Below are 22,963 nucleotides of genomic sequence, written 5' to 3' on the forward strand. Positions count from 1 at the left end.
TGTGTATTGTTGATTAACTCCCTCTCTCTTTTTCTTCCTCCCTCAGCCTCAGAGACGGAGAATAGCCCCACTGGTTGCCATGGCGCCCAGCAGCAATGCATCTCAGTTCGTGTGCTTGTGCGGACTGAAGGAAATAATAAAAAAAAAACACGAGTACCCTGATGCAGGGGTGACGTGCTCGCCCTATTCTTGGGAAGGTAAGTGTTTGTTGCCCTGTGTGTGTGTGTGTGTGTGAGACTTAAGTGTGTGACTTAAGTGTGTTTTTCTAGCTGCTTCAGAGAAAGAACTTCATTCACTATTTATGTCAGACACCATTTACTGACCTCACTTCAAGTTTGTTTCCTTCACTATCAAGGAGTGTTTACATTTTAGCCCGACTACACTGGGAGATTTACACCAAAGTTTACAGCAAAAGCTTTCATAAAAAAAACCCAACTAAAAACGTTAGTATATTGGTCATTCCTTTAATGGCTTAAGAGTATATAAAAGACCAAAAGAAAGAAAAAAAAAAAAAGATTGTGAATTTTCAAAGTGGCTAAAATTGCCATTAGCAATATGGCTGCATTTCACCACCGCCATGGGAAGACTTAGTTGATTATGTTTTTGGTTTATGGGCATATAAGAAGCATTTTGAGCATTGTTGTACTCGTCTCTACCAGGATGCACATTACAGCCCTGTTTGAACATTTGTTGCTTTTGAAGGGAAATAAACCCCTCAAATATCCAAAAAAGAAAGCCTGTGTCACATCCCAGGAATCATGCATGAGGTCGATTGTACTGGGTGGTTGAAACACCTGATGGTAAACATTGCATTTATGACAGAAAGAAGTTCTTGTCAGCTTAAGCAGCTGCAGTGCAAATGTAGTTCAGCTTAAAAAATGCATTAAGCTCTGAGGCAAGCTGCAAAGTTTGAAGTTGTAAATCTTTGAGTAACGAGCGAGTCTCTCCCTCATGTCTGCGTTATGTGGCTCTCAGATTTACACCGTCGTTCAGTTAACCGTGCACTTACAGAAACTTACATTCATCATGAGAGACCATAACATGGATCACAGGATCACATGTTTGAATAGTATCGGATGTTCCTATAGAGACAAGTTTATTTAAGGTACAGCTGCGAATAAACAGCATTAATGAGAATTAAAGCATGTTGAATAACATAACTTTGTCTCCCATAGAAACAGGAATATTTGTCTGTTGGCTGGATACTGGGGGTCAACGTTGACATCACACATCCTGTAAATGTCTTCAACTACCTACTGTAGCTTACACACATGTTTAAGATGCCATGCCCCCCCCACCCGACCTCTCCTCCCCCCTCCTCTCCCCTCCATCATTTATTGAGGTATTAGTGAAGAATTAACATTTGACCTATTCAGAAAAGCTATCAGGATATCACGAGAGTCACAGAAGGTTTAAAAGGGAAATACTTACCTTCCAAACAACCTGCAGAGTCCAGAGAAGGTGTGTCATTTTTTATTTAGGTTGGTACATATTGAACATACGGGAGATGTCATCTGTTGGATTTAGAACTTATTCCTGGAAATGTTTGTGGACCAGGAATTTGTGTAATGTGGTCTCTTGCCACCACACAGCTTTCACATGTTGCTAGATTAAATTTTGTGTGAGAGAGAGGCCTTCAGTAGACTCTGATAGCTCTCAAAATTATTTTCTCATTCTGTTCGAGACTCTTATTTTCAGTCTTTTTCAAGCAGACTAGTGAGGGAGCTGATCCACAGTGTCATTGTGAAGCTATTAAAAGCACTAAAGCATTTTCTCTTCCACCCACTGCAGTGTTGTCCGCAGCAGCCATCTAAACTGGCATCAGATTATTTGTGGAGAGGACTAGAAACGGGAAGAGGGGCAGTTAGATTGCAGCAGTATGATGAATTATCCATTCACAGTCACGACTGATGCAACTAATGGAAAAATCAGATACATCCGTGAGAGAAATACTTTATAATACTTAAATGTCTCCAGTATGAGTACCACTACAGAGCTCGCTGTCAACTGTCAGTCAGTGTCACTTCAGACAGGATGTCACGAGAATGACAACAGTAATTGACACCAGACAGTTTTAGTCAGACACGGTTGTAGAGGGATTGTCGGACATTGTAACCACGGTTTCCAGGGCTGACCCCAAATAGTCGACCAAATGTCAATAAGAAGAGTCTTAATCAAGCACGTTTTTATTAATCCGTTGGTTGCAGGAAAAAATAAAAATCACTCACAGTACCACCACCGACAGGGAAGGTGCCAGTGGACGTGGAGACTACACTGTATAAATGCCAGAGAACAAATGGGCTATCTGTCAAGCCTTCACTAGCTACACTGATACCTCAGCCTGTGTATGTGCACTGTAGTGGGACAGACAATGAAGTGTGGAATCTTTTTGAGCGGGTGAAAGACAACCTGAAGGAGGTGTCACGCAAACTCTGCATCATTCAACAACGTCAGACACGACCCATCATCTGAAACGTGCAATTAGCCAAACCACCTACAATGGCCACTCCGAGATAGTTTTATGGAATATTAACAAGTGGCTCGCTTCGTCTGTGTGGTTGTAAAATGTATATTAAAGGCTCATTAATACGGTTTTGTTTTTCTCTGTAATGTAGCCCAGTGTCAACAATGTTACCTCAAACATTGTTTGCAAACCTGGGACTCAAACCATTTTCTGATGCCCCTCTAATAAACATGTATTAAACTAAATTTGTTAATATTATAAACGTGTGATGACTAGTCGACTATTTGCTTGAACTAACAACTACAAGTCGAGTCTTACCTGGAGGGCAGCTCTAACAGTTTCACTAATGTCTTTTACAAACATGACATGGAAAAGAATATATACACATATCCTCTCAGTCAAACTAGTTCAATGCGACTCATACCAGTCAGTCTGCTAAAGAACCTTTCAGATCTCCTTTTGTTACATCATGAATGAAATAGATTTTTCCGTTTCGCCTCGCTGTTTTCATCTTCCTAACTTCAGCCCTTTTTGTTCTTTGTGGTCACTACAGGTTTGCAGTTGGCAAAGCTACTTTCTGACCATCATGCAGTTCTCCACTAGTAAGTATTGTGAACGCACCAACAAAACCTACAAATGGTGTCCTTTCTCAACACTGAGGTTTGTACTAAATGTGCCAAAGAGTCAGAACCACGAGTATTGTCCCTGAAGTACCCTTATTAATACACAGGTTGTATCCATATACCTGCCGTGTTCCTCTTTCTAACTTTATTTCCTGGAGACTCAGAGAAACCGTCATGTAAACCTTTTGACCTGATTGGTTGGAGAAAGGTTAATGAGATGCCGACGTTAATGAGTGTGATTTAAATGATCCACACGTGCTCACTCACTCCAAGATATCATCTTCCCCCCCTGAGAGAAAGAAGAAATGTAGAAGTTGATAATTAGGCAATTTGTAGTTCAAGTGTGAATAATGTAGAAATGTAATTGGTGGTCGTTCTTATTGCTCACATGATAAGTAGAGAGTGCCTCAGGAGTGAGATGAGTCATGTGACTTTAAGATTCCTGGTGGAACCTGTAGGCCAGGAAGGTAAATGTCAGATCACAGTCAGATGCACACACAATCTGTAAATAGACCAAAACACACACCTAAAGACACACACTGTGGCTCACTTTCAGTTACACATGCAGTCCACCCACACCGACACAGGCAGGTAGCTCTGACTGTTTTCTGAAGCTGGTTGATGCCGATGATAAATGACAACCATGACATCACTCTCCTCTCTACTCCATGTCAGAGCCCGAGTCTCTGATTTCTGGCTTTTTTCATGTCTTTGAAAGACAGATTGCTTTAAGGTTTACTGGACCTAGAAAAATACGAGTTTATTGATTACTCAGTGGAGCTTTTTCTCCCGAAAGGAACTTTCTTTCAACACGGGATCATCGGTCAACTGGCCTGTTAGTTATAAACACCGAGATCAAACAGCAGATTCTTTACTAAACTAAAACTAGATCTATTTTTAAACTCCGTGCATGCTGATGCGATCGAGCCTCAAAAAGCTATGTTGGTATGTTTGGCAGAACAATGTTGTTCGCTCGATTTGCAGAAACACAAATGCACCTAAGCAGTAATTTGTGACACTATTCACTCAACGCCACATGTTCAGGACTAACGACCCCCATGTGGAGCCACGTTGCTCCAAAGCAGACTTCGACCACCACTGGCATCCCCCTCTCTCTCCCTCTCTCTGTCTCTCTAACACACACATCGACCAGTATTTGTCAGCCCAGTGTTGTGCAGGATATTGACCTCCAGTTCCCGCCTCTGGAAGTCAATATCATTGTCAACTCCGAAATAGCATGCACTGTCATGGCAACAGGGTTCAGACACACAAACACACACGCATGTAAACAAAATGTGACGTGGATATAGCGTATATATGAGAAAGGACTGTTTTAAAGGGCAGTTGCAACAATTTTGTCACTTTACACTGATAACCTGTGCTGTGGATTACTTCTATTCAACTTTTAGATTAAAAAGGTTTGACAGGAAACACTTGACTGGAGAATGTTTGTTCTAAGCTATTTATTATTATTAATTTAAGTTCTCTGTGTTGTTTTTTATTATGGGGTCTATATTGTTTTTATTAAGTGGTCTATAATGGTTTTTTTTGTTGTTAAGGAATCCATATTTGGTTGTTTTTAAGGAGTCTATATTGTTTTTTATTAAGGGGTTTCTATCTTTTTTATTATTTTTTTATTAAGGGCTCTATATTGGCCATAATTCCATGAAATTTTGTGTTTAGAAGAGTAACTTGGGACAGGCACCAGTAAATAGTGCAACTGAGATAGCATTATATCACTCTTTTTAAGCCGATAACTGAATTTCTTCAACTCACTATGACCCGTTGTCAAGCGTGTTTTAGTTGATATGCTATAAACACTATCAGACAAATTGTCTACAGTAATACAGAATCTCTGATGTGTATCTTTTCCCAAAGCTTCATTAAAATCAAATGTTAGATATTTATAGGCCACGGGCATTGGCCAAATACTTCACTGCGGGTAACCTAAATGAGCTCCTGATAAGTTATTGACTTTGTTCCATTATGAATGCACAGTCAGAGAAAGGAAAGAAGAGAGCAAACACATAATCCATTATCCATAGCTGCCTGTATGCGCTGAAATCAGAATCAGCTTTCCACAGGAACAGGATGTGAAAACACGCAGTTCTTGTCTGTCAGAGCAGACAGGAACTGCGTGTGTGAACATGTGTGGAGATGATTTGTTTTAGTTCTCCTTCTTTCTACGCTCATGTTGTATACTTCGCCTTCAGCTCTAAAAAAGCAGTGTCAGTTTTAATAGATTTTTTGTCCTCTATTCACTCTATTTTTGTCAATAATTACTCAGACGGAAGGTACATTCAACATGTTATTCCACAAGCCACACTCCCTTTCTATCCCCTAACATGCACACACGTACAGGCTTATGTCCCGGAAGCACAGTGGCAGAGGGGATATTGTAACAAGCATCCGAAAAAATGTTGCTCCAACAAGTGAGACAAGGCTCCAGCCTGAATTAAAGGGGATTATCTCTCTTAATTTATGCTAATTAATGCACACCGAGTAAGGAGAGCAGCATGTTATTGTGTGAGTGAAGCCTGTCTCACACACACATTCGCAGGCTCCCACAACTGTGTGTTCCTGCACCATACAAGCCTGTTGCTTTTGGACCTGCGCTCATTCTTTCTCACAACACACACACATACACACGCTCGCTCACACACTCAATCCTTCGCCGCTTCATGGGAATCCTGTGGGAATCCACTGCCAAATCTCACCACCATCACAAAAAACACGCACACGCACACGCACACACACACACACACACACGCACACGCACACACGCACACACACACACACACACACACACACACACACACACACTGATTCGACTGTGGGACAGTCCTGGCTTGGTTGGATTCACATTCCTGTTTTGTTATGTGATGCTGCTTCAGTTCAGCACACCAAAGCCCTCTCACCACCACTTTTGTAGGACATTTTCAAATGGATGCTAGTCTTCTTATTCTCCATAAAGCTTTCTTATTTCTCAAATCAAAGTTTCCACATGGTGTCTGTCTGTGGTACTAAGATTGGAGACATTCGAAGTATCATCGTCATGTTTATTTTCAATGACAAATAACCACAACAGATAAAGTGCAAATACAATACAGCTAGCCCTTTATTGTAGGAATATTGTATCATTGCATGGAGGAAATCCATTGAACTCAGTAATATATGGGATAGAATTGTCCAATTTGCTTCACAACAACATGATTAAGGTTATGCACTTTGTCCTCATAAGTATTGTCTATGACATTGCTTTATATTCTTGTAATGCCAGTATGACAAGTTCATTCAAGTCATTGTTTTGTGTCAGAAAAGGTGTAAAACCACCAGTAATATGATGTGTCATAGCCTGCTGCTACCCCGTGTGAGAAGAGACACTATATCTGCGCTGCACGCCGCAGACACACAACGTGTCCCTGTCGTAATATCATCGGAATATTACCGGCGCGATACAGTGGTTCCATTAGGGCAGTGGGCGGCGGCGCGCACACAGCCCCTCTCTTATTGCGATATACGTGAGTGCGCGTTCGTAATCATCCAACCAGCCGGCGAGCCCGCACTCCTCAAACCATAGCCAGCCGAACCAAGCCGAGCCGAAACCACGCCGACCCGATCCTACGCAGCCCTGCCGCCCCATTCAGAGGCAGGAGAGGCGGAATGATGACCTCTTAGTGCATTTTTACGCGCCCGACCCGCCGTCCGTCCCTCGAAACCCCGTTTCTGCCTCTTTACGTTGAATTTCGCTCGTCGAGACCATGGAGACGGCACTTCCAAGGACCGATGTGATCATCTCCCAGCTGCTGCTTTTCAGCCAGATAGGTAAGAAACTGGGGAGGGAAAAGATGCGGGTTTAACTGAGTGTGGTGACAGACATGTGATGCTGAGGACGTTTGAACGCAGTTAAAGATTGAGTCTGTTCCCTCGCGTATTCTGCACACTTTCTGTCTCTGTTTCAACATCTGCAATCGGCGGCAAAGAAAGATGAATTTTGAAGGCTATGTAGGTTTTTTTTTTTTTTTTTATAACGTGCATTTCCGACGTGCATATTTGCCTCAACAGTGAATATTTGTGTCCACTCCAATGTAGTTTGGAGGGAATGATCTGCAGTACGTGCAGGGGTTTCTCTGCTCATGCTGCGAACGTGTTGAGCCGTTTCTCCAAACACAAGTTGAAGACTGAATGAAATCCGATGTTGGGAGCGTGTTGTGTGTCGGATGGTTGATATGTTGACAGACAGCACAAACTGATCCCTCTCAGTCTGCTCAACTTTTATCGATAAAGACTAAATGTTGTTGTCATGGACGCACTTGCGCGTTTCCATTGAACTCGTAGCATGGGTTCATGATGTGATAATTATATATATATAATTATATATGTATATTAATATTTCCAAATTGTATTCTCAGAAAGACGGTGAGATTGTGTTTGTTGCTTATTCACAATTTGATGCTTAAATTATTGCTATATGATGCGTCTGAGCTGCAGTAATATGTCTTTTTTTTTTAGTTTAGATTGTATTTATATAAAATATGTCATCTTGTGGTCACGTGACAAAAAATGATCAGGAATCTCCTAAATGATTTTCAGACAGAACATGGTGGCTGCTTTTTACCCGACCTACTGGTGTCAGCATACATTTATAATAGTTTGTTAAAAACAGAGTTACTCCAGATAATAGTCAGTAGAGTAGATGACAAATCAGATCGGCCGGGATAAAAACATCTGAGAGAAGGACAGGGTGCCGAGTTGAGTAACAGGTGGGGAAGTGAAGACTGAGGAAACTGTAATCCTATACATTCAGTAGATAGCTACTGAGTAATATGATAAGATTGTTCTTCAAACAGTGACAATTTGAGTCATCAAAACCAGACTAATGGGGCGGCTGTCCTTTATGAACATTATAACAATTTCCAACAGTAATCAGATCAATCAGTGTCATGTTTAAACACAACATTGTACAAAGAGAGGCTCCATCATTGCTTCAAATTTAGTTGAAAACCAGACCAATGGAGCTTAAGTTATCAAGTTCCTGAATTTGGGTGTATTAATGAAATAGTTTTGAGCTATATCTTAGTTTCAATTTACATTTTTATCACGTCAAGCTCTTAAAACAGAAATACAAACAAAAGCCATGTTTAAGTCAAAAGGAAATATCTAATTGCTATCATAAAGTCCAAGGTAGTCAGAGTAGAGATTGATCGATAAATTGGCAATATATTGACCAGTGTTAGAGTTTTACAGATGTATTGTGTGTATATTGGCCAAGAAGTAACAAGAAACAGAATAAAGCTGACTGTTCGAAGGAGGTTATGAAACAGTGACGTCATTGTGTACATGTATAAAGGTTAAAGATATTGGCTGGCACAATATCAGATCATTTTTAGCACCAAAAGTTTGTCTTACTGTGTCTCATCAGCTTTTCTCTGTAGTTGTAACCCAGAAAGAAGAAGAAAACTTTTCTCAGGAAAGTTGAAAATGGCTAATAAGATGAAAAAGTTCACCAAGTTGCTGAGGAGCTCCTCGAACCCTCTGAAGGACGCCTGGCAATCTGCAACCGCTCGTCTTCAGCAAGACTTTGTCTGCCATTTTCATTTGACGTTTGGAAAATCAAAGAGCATGCTAAAATGTTTAACATCAATTCTTAACAAGGTTATCTGACGGCTTTTATTTCATCCTTTACTCAAAATGAATCCCATGACATTCCTCTTTGTAAGCCAACATCAAAGGTTTCCGAATGTTTTCATGTCCTGAACACAAACCTGTGTGCTCCCATCTGATGAGATTTTGTGTGATTAGATTAACTCGGATGAGCACATGTTTTATTCGATAAACTCGGTACAGAAATAAATAATGATGACAGACGAGGTGAGTGAGTGCTGTCGTTTCTTAAAACTGCCCTCACTGTTGATTGGTTGTTACGACCCACAGCAGTGTGTTTGCTGCTGCTTGTGTTTCAGGAAAAGAAGCTCACGTTTCCCATAAATTCCCCCGGCCTTTAACTCCTTCCTCCACCTGCTGTCACCAGAGGGCAAAAATGCCGTTCCTTAATTAACTGGAGATGCTTTGAATCAAGTGATCTCCGGATCTCAGATCGGGTAAAACTGACTGAGATGATTTTCTGTTAGACTTTTAAAGTCTCTCTCTGCTCTCATTCCTCTCGAGGCTCTTCTCAGAAATGCCTTTGCACTGTCAAAGTTTGGCTGTGATGTGAAGTCGCCGCAGTCCAGTTGGTCTTGGCAGATGTTTACGAGGTTCAGCTTGTTGACTCACTTTGAAATCATCCGATCCAACTCGGTCCATTTCCTCTCGGATGATTACAATAAAGCTTTTTAGATACATAGGAAAAGAATCAGTGTTTCCCTTTAGAGAAAGGAAACCCAGCATCCCCCAGCCATCTGCCTCTCAATATGCCTGGACACCGCTCAAGATCACACACATTTTCTTGCTCAGCGCCTCTCTCGCACACACACGCGCGCGCACACACACACACACACACACACACACACACACACACACACACACACACCCACACCCATCCATTCAAACACACACATACAAATTGCTGTGATCTTTGGGGTGCCCTCGTTCTGGCCACCGGTCGTGCCAGTGAACACAGTCGTCTTCTCTGTACCATATGCTTTTCAGCAGCATGGTTTCCTCCATGCAGCATACGTCGGATCCTCAGTGGTTTTCACACCTGCTGCCTGTCATTCTATATGTGCAGATCAGAAGGGAGGAAGAGAGAATATGAGCTTGTGTTTCTGTTAAATTGCAAAAATGTGGTCTTTGAATCTACCTGGATACAAGAGCTGGAAGCCGCTGTTAGCAGGAGTTTTAGTGTCCTGTGATCCTGCTGGTTAGAGATTTGAAACCAATCTGATTCAGCTCAGCGTGGCGGTTGTGTCTGCGCTCCTCTCCTCTGGCGTTCACAGCACTTCACAGCAGACCCCAGTATTCACCTTATTCCACTCAGCTTTCAAAACATGACGAACTGCATGTGAAGCCCTCTTCCTGTGATCGCTTACGTTTCTGAAGTTAGCGGTGATGCATTTACACTCCAAAAAGACTACACAGGATTTGTCTCTCATGAGATGACTCAATGTAATATCTTCAGGAGGTTGGGGTTTGTTGTTATATTGTTGTACCACAGCATGGCTCTCAGTATCTTAAACACAGATAGATTTCACTAAAGGCTAGCAACAATCTGTATTCCTATTTAGATATATTTTACGTATGAGTGCTTTAGCTTTAGAGGAAGCCAATGCATCGTGGGATTGATAGATTTGGTGACACATTGTAATTGGTTAGATGGAGTGACACAGCAACAGGCTGCCTGCTATTGATCTGTGTGTGTGTGTGTGTGTGTATGTGTGTGTGTGTGTGTGTGTGTGTGTGTGCATCTGTGTGTAGTTTGGTTGTAGTCACCACTTATCTTCAACATTTCACCAGTGACCAAAGAAAAAACCAATTCCTCTGATGAATAGTCCCCTCTGCATTTCCCTGTGAAATGCAGGGCAGCATGCCACTGTACACTATGTTATATTTAATGTGTTATGGTTAATGTGACTTCAGTGATCATACGTTCTGCTTGTGAGATACCATCTGGCAGCGCGGCGCACTCGGAGCGTTTGAACCGGAGGGGATTCATCCGGCAGCATATTGGGATGCCTGATGGTGTAATTGCCTTCAAAATACCGGCACATCCACCTTGGCACACATAACAGACTGTGTACATCCATAAATAATGTGAACAGAGCAGTGATGTCATACAGATACATAGTAAATCACAGTATGCATGTGTTGACAGCTATAGGCAGATGATGCTTACCTTAAAAGCTATCAACAAAACTTACTTGCTTCTAAACTTATTACTTCAATTATTTTTCACATGAGTTAATGACCACAGTTATTATGATATTGCTGATCATCACTTTAAAGCTGAATAATCAGTGAAATTTGGACAGAATTGACAAATTCGGATCTTTTAAACACCTGAAGCCCTTTGATATTACTCTTAACAGACTGTTCTGCTAAATAGGGACATTTACATCAACATCATACGAGGTACAATCAAAACCTTTCAACCCCTTACCTGTTGTGCACGAATGGAGAGTAGCACAACGGAGCAGGGGGAAGCTACGCCATAATGCTGTGGAAAGTATTCCAAGTTATCGTCATCGGCACCTGAGGTACACACATTTTCGTGACCGCTGGTTTCTGCGCATTTGCAGTTTCGCCATGGACCTGAAACTTGTGCAGAGAGCGCACAACAAATTTCATGTCCAATTTCTGGTGAACAGAAAGAAGTCGTAGGCGGCCAAATCCAGCATGTAGTGAGGGTGAGTTGGAGGGTGTAGTGAGAGCTACAATTGGGCTGTTGCTGGTGAGAAACTTGCGTTTTCAATGGCGTTGTCATTACATCACAGTAGAACTGAGCATTACCAGTCTGAATCTGGAGGACGTATTCATGGTCCACCCCGTTGTGTGATTCTCCATTCATACGCAACTGGAAGAGTCTCTGAACTATTTGATCTCCCACTTGTATATCAGTGTATCCTTTCTATCCTCGACTCCTCTGCTTTGAGACCGAATGTCAGATATAACTTTGTCTCTGTCTAGCTTTAACCCCATGCTTTAAAAGAGATTATTTGTGCACTAATTTACACACACACACACACACACACACACACACACACACACACACACACACACACACACACACACACACAGTCGAGCTCTGTAAACCAACCAAAACAAAATCTTTACTGAGGGGTAATAAATCTTGTTAGAAAGATTTTCCAAAGCCTTCTTAACGGTCTGGTTTTTAGCAGAAAAAATATAATCAGATTTCTTCTTTTTCTAAGCACCAAATTTAGGAGATGATGATATTGTAAAGTTTTATTCAAAAATGTCCTCATACAGTTATATAATCTCGAAAGAGGGAACATGTTTAGCATTTTTCCACAGTGCAGACTTCATATCACAAATCTTTTCCGAAACCAAACTTGCTGGAGGTAGGATGCACTATAAAAGTCACAACAGTGTTGGCATTGCTAAAAACCACAGATGTTACATTGAATAATTGATTGCCTGCTTTCTACTATGATAATTTGTCTTCCTTCCCTCTGCGTCTTCCCTTCTCACGACCAGTTTTTCATCTGGCCTTTCCATCTACAGCATTATATTCATAAGTGCTCTTATTATTTAATCCACTTAGCTGCAGTCTGCTCTTACTGTGGCAGCGTATGGTCGCGGCGATTTCAGAGCCGCTCTATGCCACAAGGACGGCTGGATCTCTTTGATGTTGAGCAGCCTCGACAGGAATCTCAGCTCAGTGAAACACTCATGTCAGTCAAAACTTTGCACTAGTTACCGTCGTCAGCAGTGATTAGAAGAAGTACAAAGCCTCAAAGGTAAAAGGTAAAAGTGGAGTAAGATGGTGGAAATGCTGTCTTGTAATACACAACCCAAACCTGACACAGCAGAGCAGCTGATATAAAAGAGAGAAAGCACCTTCTCTGTAGGTTAACTTTCTTATACAGCGTGTTGGTGATGCAATCTGAGTTTATCGCACAGAGACATTGTCTGAAGGTTCCTGGTTTTGGTGGGCGACTGAGAAACACTTTCCCCTTCCTAATACACTTCCCCCCCATTTGTTAGCCTGGTGCAAACTCGACCTAATTTCACAACATGAATATGGGTCTGGTCAACCTCCATAGAGAATCATTTGAAGGAGTTTCATTCTCCTAGGCGTAGACCTCGGGTTAATTTGAACCAATCAGCTCGCGCCGACACTCTGCCACTGCTGCAACCACCGACCGTGTCCACCGCAGCATTCTTTCATGAGCAGTGTATTTTAAAAGATGTTTATAATAAACGCCGTCTGCTTGACGAGGTGCTGAACGTTTATTCTGTGCTGAGCCTCGAACGTTCAGCGTTTTGTTTCTGTCACGAGAGTTGCACTCGTCGGCGTCACCAGCCGCCCAATCACAGTGAAGCAGGGGTGGGACAAGCGCGGGTAACCACCAACACTTGTCGCTGATTGGTCCGCCTGTCAGAGTGGCTGTGGGAACGGGCCGAGTTCTCAGACGTTTATCACAGCTTAGAAAACTGAAGCTGTAAGCGACAGTTGGCACAGCCAGGAAAAACATTTGTACCTTCCTTGAGGAATATCTGGCTTGAGCAGTAAACACAGACCCCTCTGTAGTTTATGGTTTGCTCTCTCGCAGAGAATTTAGGTTGTCAATGGTGACCCAGTCATTGCAAAATAGCAATGAAATGAAATTGCTTTCATTCATTGTTTCACCATTTAATTGCTTGTTACACCAATTATTGAAGTTTTAGAGCTCTAACGAGGCAGTAAACGACATAGAAGTGGTGTTTTTGTTGATGATGTCAGTTACTTCAGCTTTACGTAATCGGGAAGCCACATTTGGATCAAGATCTCTTTTGCAATAGAGATCTCTGTTGCAAAACAAATTATCTAAACACAAAGTATAACATTAAAAATGACAAATTTTTAAATGGGAAATCTGCCACTCCTAACAGCCATCCCACAGACGTGGCCACATAAATTAAACCACTGACAAATATTTTAAAGTTAAGAGTTAATGAAGCTTCAAAGTCTCCCTGAGAAATGACTGCCTCCAGCTTTAAGCTCATTACAGTTTTAATATGACTGGAACGCAGTCTTTCCTATCCACATTCACATCCCATGTTTGGTTGTACACTGAGTTGGTGACACTAATCTTGGGTGTCCACCGTGAACTGTGGTGATTGTAAAGATCTTCTGTGCTGTTGGGTTGAAGACGTGTTTAAAGCAATTTGTTGCTTCTTTGCAGCAACATCTCCCCTCAACTTTGCCAAGATAGTCCCTCCACCTGACGGGTGAGGCACATCAAGGTGCTGATCAAACAGCCTGATTATTGCATGGGTGTACCTCGGACTGGTCACAATGAAATGCCACTCTAAAATGTGCAGTTTTTTTTTTTTTTTTTTTTTTTTTTTACACTATTAAGCACAATTTCACATATGGGTGTGTGTGTTTGAAATTATTCAGTTGTGCTAACCAACTATTGCTTCAGTTGCGTGGGGGCCTGGTCTCAGACCGTCTTGCAGGTGAAGCCGCTGGATGTGGCGGTCCTGGGTTGACGTGGTTACACTTGCTCTGCGGTTGTGAGGCCGGTTGTCAGTACCAGCAAATTCCCCGAATTATTGGAGTCAGCTTGCAAATTGCATGCTCTCGTAAAACTTGTGACATCTGCGTCAGTGTTCTGTAATAAAGGTGAACATTTTAGAGTGGCTTTTTATTGTGACCAGTCCAAAGCACACCTGAGCAATAATCATGCTGTTTAACTAGCATCTCGATGTACCACACCTGTCAGGTGGATGATTTATCTTGGCAAAGGTGAAGCACTCACTAAAATGGATTTTAATACATTTGTAAACAAAACTGGAGGAATAAACCTTTTGTGTGCATAAAAGAAGTCTTGGATCTTTCACTTCAGCTCATTAAAATTGGGAGCAAAAACAGAAGTGTTACATCTATGTTTTTGTTGAGTGCATATTTGAAGCCTTGTCTGCTATTATGGATCAGCTCTCGTCCTCACACAAAGTTCAAAATGTTATGTTAGAAATGAAAGAAGAGAACTAGAAAGAGAAGTTCAAACCCAGCTTTGTTTCGCACCTCTTAACAGTTGGCCGGTCCCAGCTTGAAGTGAATGTGAATGGAGGATTGTCAGGTAGTCGGAAAATTACAGAAATGGTTGAATGCAGCCCCATAATCCTGACATGTGGGGGGGCGGTGGGGGTGTTTCAGATGCGGTTTAACCATCCAACACACATCTCAGTTGGAGCAAAACCATTTGCTTCTCACAGAATAATGACTGCTTTCCCAGCGAGAATTCTTCTTGACCATTAAGTAGGATCAGTTCAAATGTTGTGCTGTACAGTGTAAAATAATGATTAGTGTTTCACATCTTTCAGTGATTACTGAGGTGAGGGAAGAGATGAAGGATGACCAGAGTAGCCTGCAGTTGTAAAGGATGATGGCAGGATAAGAAAGTACAAAAGGTGAAAAGGAGAGGAAGAGTGAAACTAAGTCACTCGCTCAATGCTCAAATGTTCAATCAACAAATGCCAATGCTCTCTCTGTGGTCTCTCCAGTCGAGAAAGTCTGTCTGAAGTTACAGCCGTCGACAATGGCCGTCTGTCTCTGTCTGTGCCCACATACAAAAGCTACTGTTGTTTTTTTAAGAGGCTGGCACCAAGGACTGAGGCTACCGGAGAGGGAGAGAACCTCGCGAGTCCTCGGCTGGCCAGCTGATGGCTATATGAGACACGTGAAAAAATGAATACACACAAAAACACCGAAACACTTTGAAGACGGCGCCGCAGTAGATATCTGAATAAAGTTTTGAGAGGTGTTCAGACTTCATCTGAATAAGACTCGGAAACCTCTGGTTACATCGGCTGCTCATCGAACAATTTCATTGATATTCCTGTTTCAATGCAGAGCTTTAATACAGGCTGGAGATGGACCCACCACAGTGTGTCATAACCTCAGGATTTCTCTTGGCTAGGATTGTTCTTTCTGCCACGGTGTTGCTGTGGTTTAGCGTGTGACTATTGTCGTGCAAATTTTGCGAACCCTCTGTGTTAAAACCTTTGTTCGAAGTGTATAGGACCTACATCGAGGCAGCACTGACTCTCACCCCAGCTCTCTCTCTGACCCTCTGTATTAGAGTTGTTGTATGGGTCGATGTTGCTGATGGTGTGAACGGACTTGGCAAGCTTTACCAAAAGCTAATTCCTACCCAATCTGGTTGTTAAAGTGAGATAAAGCAATCAGAGCAGAAGCAGAAGGCAGAGAGTGTTCGGCAGTCAACCATCGAGCAGTTCGACGTTTTGTAAATGCTATTAACTCAGTCGTCATTGGATGTCAGCTGTGAAACAACACAAAACTTGACCCCTCTTTTACTTCTCTTCGTAAAGATTTTGACTTGATTCCTGGAGGATGTCATGGTGCTTTGAGCTGCAATGATGAGTTGATTAATTGATTAGCGTAACCACAGAAAGCTGATTTGGAAGCTATTTTGATCATCCAGGAAGTGTTTCAGTCCTTTTACAAACTAAAATGACAAACTTTCTCTTCAACATCAAGACTTGATGTTTTTCTTTGTCAGACATGTCAGTAACCTGAATATCTTCTGCATTGTCGATAAAACAAAACAAGACACTTGAAACCATCAGTTTGGACTCTGGCGACAGAATACAGATTATTCAATAGTGACTGTTTAGTTGCAGCCTAATGGCCCTATATTTTGAACGATAGTGGACTATAACATGGATGTTACCAGGGGTAACTGACTGCAACATTTATGGTTCGATGTGAGAAAACATACCTCACGTTTCAAAATGTTTTCGGTACAGCAGAGGAACAAAAGAAGACCTAATTGACCATAATTCTTACTGTTATTTCAGACACTCAAATGCTGCATATACTGTCAAATATCCTTTAACTGCAGCATATTCACAAACAAATCAAGCATTCAATACAGCAGTGTAGTCTTAACTTTAGAGCTGCACAGTCACGCTTCCTGCTGACACGTCCATCTTGTTTGAGTGAACTCCACTGGAATTATCAGCGGACAGACGGAGCCGAGGCTCAGTGGTTACGTTCAGAGTGATCTCCACATGAAAGTCTATCGATTGACCCAAACTGTGTGAGCGGAGAAGTCGCAGGTTGTGGCTGCAGGAAGGCTGATTTAAAACGTGTAGTGTGAGTTAACACATCGTACAAGATTCTGGGAAATCACAGTTTAAACCCAGACTCGAAGGATAACGCTGCTCGTATGCTGAAGCTGACAGACAACAATTGGCCCACTGCCATCACGTTCCAGTGAGAACTCGTGGTCTAGACTTTCTGTTCAGAAGTGTGAGTGCATCGACATAAACACACTTCTGATTCCAATTGTTTGCGTCACAGAGTCTACCGAAGTATCGCCCTGAATTGTTACGTACCAAGCTGTTCAGGGACTCTTACACCCCTCCTATGAACGGCAGAGTTACTGCAAATTGTGACCATCTGACCAGAGTGCCACGCAGAAATTAAATAGACTAACCTCGATGTTGTATTACCGTTAGGCTATGCCTGTTCAGCTACACAGGACTTCCTGATTTATAGTTACACATGACAGCTTTGTATTTTGGTACAATAATGTGTCAGATTGGTATAATTTATTGAGATGGATTTAGGTTTGAAATACTCTTGAAATCATCCTGATAGGCAGTTTTGTCGAGTCGTAGCTTTTGTTTTATGTTTGTTTTATGTGTTGTTGTTTTTTTATTCTCAATTTTTAATTTGTTTAGTTTCACATGTTGAAACGTTTTCCAACTGAAGTCCATTCAGACTTTTATAATGTGACAACAGTGGTACATTTTCATTACTTTATTAAGAGAGTTGTGATGTTTTTTTTTTACGTTTGTAACACCAACTTGTGGCCTTGAATTTGAAATGATCTATGATTTTACATTAAACCAAGTGCGCTAGCTGGACAGAAAGCAACTTTAGTGACGTTTACAGAACTTCTTAAATGGAAGAGTTGAGATATTTTCTTTGTTTTATTTTTTGTATTTGAGAACTTGCAGTGAAAAACAGTATGATCTAGATTAGAAGCACTTAAATAACACAGACTGAGTCCAATAGTCCGCTCCTCTATCAAATGCAAATCTGCAACTGCAACCGCTAAATATATGTCTGGATATATTTTCAAAACTATTGAAATTATTTCAAAATACAGCTGTGCTTTAGCTGGAGCCGGACATCTGAGCTGTTTTCCCGGCTGGTTCTCCCCAGAAGTTTGAGCAAGTACATGTGTTTCTCTGGGAATTATTGGCACCCATGAATGTAGATTGTGATTTGAAGTCATTCTATTTCTAGGATTTTCTCTGTTTTGTCACTATTGAATTTTACTACCATCTGTTTATCAGCCTTGTGATTTGGATCTGTTTCAAAACGTGTACGGTTCTTCCTTGGTCAAAGATACACCTTTCAACCAAGTCTTATGTTAAAATGTATTTCCATCTTGCTGCTTACAAAAACAAAAACTGCACTGATAACTAACCTTCTTGGCAGAGATAATGAAAGTAAGCGAGGGAAATAGATAGTGAGTCATACAAGATGCCTTTCTTGAAGTGCCAATAAAATCTCTTTTGTTGTTCAGAAAGTTCAAAGAGAGAAACAAAGACATAAATTAACACAAACTCTGGATTTCTCAAAGCCATTTTCAAAAAGGGCTTTCATTTTATGAGCTGCAGATAGGTTTGTTCTTCCAGTTGAAGTTTAGAAAGAACTGACACCAATTGGTTTGGTGAAAGTTAATGGAAGCTCTTCTGTTGCTTCGTCAACCGTGGAATTCAGAGACGAACAGAGAAGAAGTTAACCGGATCTCAGCGCAGCACAAACTTTCTTTTCCACCTCAGAAAGTTCATTAAGGAGCTGCGGCTGTGACCAATCAGAGGTTTAAAAGTTGATTAACCCCAACCCCCACATCCGACCACCCCATTTAGGAACACACACACACACACACACACACACTTTTCCATAGGAATTTTTGGGTGGGCACTTGGAGTAGCTTCCCCTCCAAGGAGCACACAGACACATACACACATATATAGTGTGTACTGCACCGAAGCACTTTAAAATAGCACTGTAATGCCTGTGTGCATATGTGTAATTATACATGTACATATATTTATTTGTAATGTTTGCAAGTCTGTCAGTGTATATGTGTCTCTGTGATTATTCCAGCGTGTGTGTGTGTGTGTCTCCCAGACAAGTAAGGAATTGGGGGTGTGACCCTGCGCTGAAAATTAGAGGGGAGAGGGGATGGTTTGGTATCCATGGCGATAGAGAGAGTCGGAGTAGGAAGCCGACAGGAAGTTGGGGTGTTTCACACACTATCAGGGACTCTTCCGTTGTCATGACGCTGTGAACTGTGGTCATGGAAACTCCACTGATTCAGACTGAATGCTGATGGAAAGCATGCTGAATAGATTCTTCAATGAAAGTGTGTCATCAAGTCTCGACATTTGTTGATAAGCAAGTTCAGTGACTTTTGAACTGTCAGCAGATGAATTAGATTGTTTGATTTGCAATTTATTATCAGCATTTCTGTTCTCGGTCATAAATAACAAACCAAACTGGAACAGTAAAAACATTCAGGCAAATAATTCTTCTTCAGGAATCCAGATGTTTTTCTTCTTTGTGTCCTTTTGTGTTCTTCTTCTTCTACTGGTTTAAAAGGCAGCGGACTTAAAGCTCTTTTCCTTAAAGAGTGATCAGTGCTTTCAGATCCCAGGAAATCTTAAAGAAGATCTTCTTTTTTTTTTCACCAAAAGCTTATGTATTAGTTTCCAACCCTGCTCCACTGAACAGCTACCGGATTACTAACCACATACATACACACACACACACACACACACACACACACATACACACACACACACACACACACACACACACACACACACACACACACTGTGCCGTATTTTCTCAGTTTGTGCTGAGCAGATGGAAATAGTACATCTCACTGCTCTAACTAGGCATGCAGATTAGTGAGCCATGCACGCACGCACACACACACACACACACACACACACACACACACACACACACACACACACACACACACACACACACACACACACACACACACACACACACACACACACACACACACACACACACACACACACACACACAGTTCCCTTAGAATGGAGGTGGACATGTGCAATCATACATGCTCAGTGGATAAACCAGAACTCATGCACAGAAGATAGACAACCAATGGGAAAAGAGGAATTGGGTTGAAACATTTAGCACACACGCACACACAGAGAGACGCACACTTTGTGTGTGCCAACTGGCTTGCCTCCTTCAGTCCCCTGTGCTTTCTCCCTCCAGTATGCATGTGTGTGGCCTAAATGTCAGCTCACATCAAACACTCCGCACTGTTTACACATGCATTGTGACTTAATTCACCCTCATTGATAACTGTGTTCACCTCAGTTGTGAGACTTGGATCGGTGCATGTCCATGTGTGCAACCCTCGAAGTGTTTGTTAACGTTTATTCATTGCTTCTGAAAAAGATGCTCTGTCTGTCTGGTTTGATATTTAGATCCAAGTGAAGATTCGAGGTCAGTCCCCTGCAGGGCCTCTACCACTCACAACTCATCAGAAAGGTCCCAGCTTCAGGCTAAATGTGGAATAAATATGCTCATTCATCCCCTGAACACCTGGCTTTAACCCAAGCCCGGGGTTTATGGAGTGTAATAACAGCAACATGCATATTACAGCTTCACTAGCTCAGAAACATTAAACTTAAGCCCAGTGAAGAACACAAGGAGCATCAACCTCTGAAATGTTTTGAGGCTCTCATCCTCTGTTATCATGCAAAACATAATCAGGAATTGATCATCCAGAATTTGTTTGTAATTACACTCACTTACATATGAATATGGTTATATCCAAATACTTTTATCATGAATATCTGACTTACTGAGTACAATTCAATATTTATATTCGGATTGCCGAAACCACTTGATAGAATAATTCAATAATCATGAATGAAAAAGGACCTCAAAAGTGAGGATTTTCTGCTTTTCTCTATTATATATTGTTGGAGTCCAAATGTTAATTGATTAACTGAAAAATAGGCAAAAGGATAACAGATAATGAATGTTATTGTTGTGGTGTTTGCAGCCCTATGAACATATTCCATATCCTACAGTGGAGTCATAGACGTTTTGACGTTTCACAGTTGAATAGCTGCGGATAAACAAAATATTTCCCGCATCACAGCTTCTCTTCAGGGTTTTTCCGTCATTTCTTTGTATGCTGTCCTATATTTTATGTGTCCACAGAGGGAGGTGTGTTACTGTGGACGTTTTGGACAAAATCCCCACAGCCTCCTTTTGTTTTAAATAGGAACAAAATAATGAAATTCAAATAGCTGCAGCAGAAATACAGGCAAGACCATTTTTAACTCAAAACTACATCACTGACTCATGCTGTTGGTGTGGGAATTATTCATTTAAAGTCCAATCAGTTACCCTGAAACACACTACGCCTTTTGTCTCTTGGAGACCCGGCAGAAAGCTGTGATCACTTCTCAGTGGTCACCAGTGTGTTTGCATCTGGTTAAAGCTGAGCAGAGTTTTAAGTAACAGAACAAGCTCAGTTTTATTAGACTTTCATGGAGCCAAATGGCTGTTAAAGGAATTCGTGATACCCCATCTGGCTGGACATGGTGGGGTGTTACCTGACACTGTGTGTGTGTGTGTGTGTGTGTGTGTGTGTGTGTGTGTGTGTGTGTGTGTGTGTGTGTTTCTACGTGCATGTGTGTGTGTGTATATGTTTTTTTTACATCCCAACCCACACCCAGCTGTTCAACTGTATTACCACCTCCAACATAGGGCCCCATATTCTCACAGTCACCTCATTACACACACGTGCACACACACTTTCTCACAAAACGTACTGCCTTGTCCCTTTCAGAACAACTCGACTGCAAGACACTCCACATGCTCTATTACACACACACACACACACACACACACACACACACACACACACACACACACACACACACACACACACACACACACACACAGTGATAGGCTCCTCTGATAAGGTTTTATATTGCGGCTTTAATGTGGTCGAGTCCTCGTGGAACAATGCTTTGTTTGTTTAGCACCCAGAAACAATATCCTCCATTTAATGTGGAGCCTAATCTCATTAACTCATAACCTGTGCTGCTGGACTTCACTGTGAGGCTTTGTTCATTCAACATGGACAAAGAAGATGAATGTGAGACATCTCAGATGCAGCAGGATATAAATGGGCCATAAAGGGTCCTAAAATCCCTGGACTTGTACATGAGGTTAGGCAAAACTATTTTTTAATTACCAGATACCAGACTTCCCCATTCTTATTTGATGAAAAATGCTAAAATTTCATCTCCTCTACAGGTGATTAAATGGCTGGGATTTAATTAAATGGACAATTGAATGGCTGATATTGTTCCAGCCGTTAAATGGATGTTTAATCTGACTGGTAAATAGTGTAATGTGGTCCTGTTAACACTGAAATTAAAATCCTCTCTATCGAGTCTACAACTTTAAAACATTCTCTGTCTCTGTAGTGTCTTTGTGTTTCACCGTCCTGCTGATGGTCCTGCACATAGTTTCTAGTATGACATGCAGAAAGTCAGACAGGCGACAGAAACGGTGAGACAGTGAATGTGAGGGAAGTCAAGCTGACACGCAACACAGCTGAATGCTATATAAGTTATAGTCTGGCCCCTGGAGACATGTGCCTGTATGTATGTATGTATATATGTGTGTGTGTGTGTGTGTGTGTGTGTGTGTGTGTGACGCTGAGGTCAACAGGTGTCACGTTTTGTGTGACACGTATGTCGCGTGTTCATCAGTGATCAGTTATGGCAGGTGTTGTCTCGGGGTCCTCTCACTTAGCAAAAGAACAGTAGTTAGTTTTATTTGTTGTTGGACTGTAGGAATGTTTTTCATGATGTGATGGCGGAGGCCTTCGTTTTCATGCTGCATGCTGAGGGCGGCTCAAAGAAGAGGAAAGAGCATGAAGTCACCAAGCGGGGTTTAATTGTTATGTTTCAGTTTGTTTTTGATCTCATATGAGATATCTGAACAGCTATTGGATGGATTACCAAGACATTTTTCAGAGACTTTTGTCATCCTCAGACGATGGACCTGAATAACTTTGGCAATTCCCCTCACTGTTCATCTACCAACAGCTTGAAGTTGACATTTTTAGTGAAATGCCTGGACTAC

The 22,963-nt window shown here is 41.6% G+C and overlaps 1 protein-coding gene across 2 annotated transcripts in view; it reads left to right on the top strand.

Moving 5' to 3' along the window:
• Positions 1-6,521: 6,521 nt before the first annotated feature.
• ptprz1b (protein tyrosine phosphatase receptor type Z1b) overlaps positions 6,522-22,963 on the top strand; it is a 66,980-nt gene continuing 50,538 nt past the window's right edge. Inside the window, exon 1 of one of the 2 annotated variants that reach the window (XM_069156541.1) lies at positions 6,522-6,912. In XM_069156541.1, the coding sequence (XP_069012642.1) occupies positions 6,849-6,912 (64 nt within the window). In that variant the 5' untranslated portion in view covers positions 6,522-6,848. The remainder of the gene's footprint in view (positions 6,913-22,963) is intronic. The other variant, XM_069156542.1, reaches the window with a different exon arrangement.

Source organism: Embiotoca jacksoni, unplaced genomic scaffold (assembly GCF_022577435.1).
Source record: "Embiotoca jacksoni isolate LCO1_2020_lvr unplaced genomic scaffold, fEmbJac1.0.p SCAF_21, whole genome shotgun sequence".
Classification (NCBI taxonomy): domain Eukaryota; kingdom Metazoa; phylum Chordata; class Actinopteri; family Embiotocidae; genus Embiotoca; species Embiotoca jacksoni.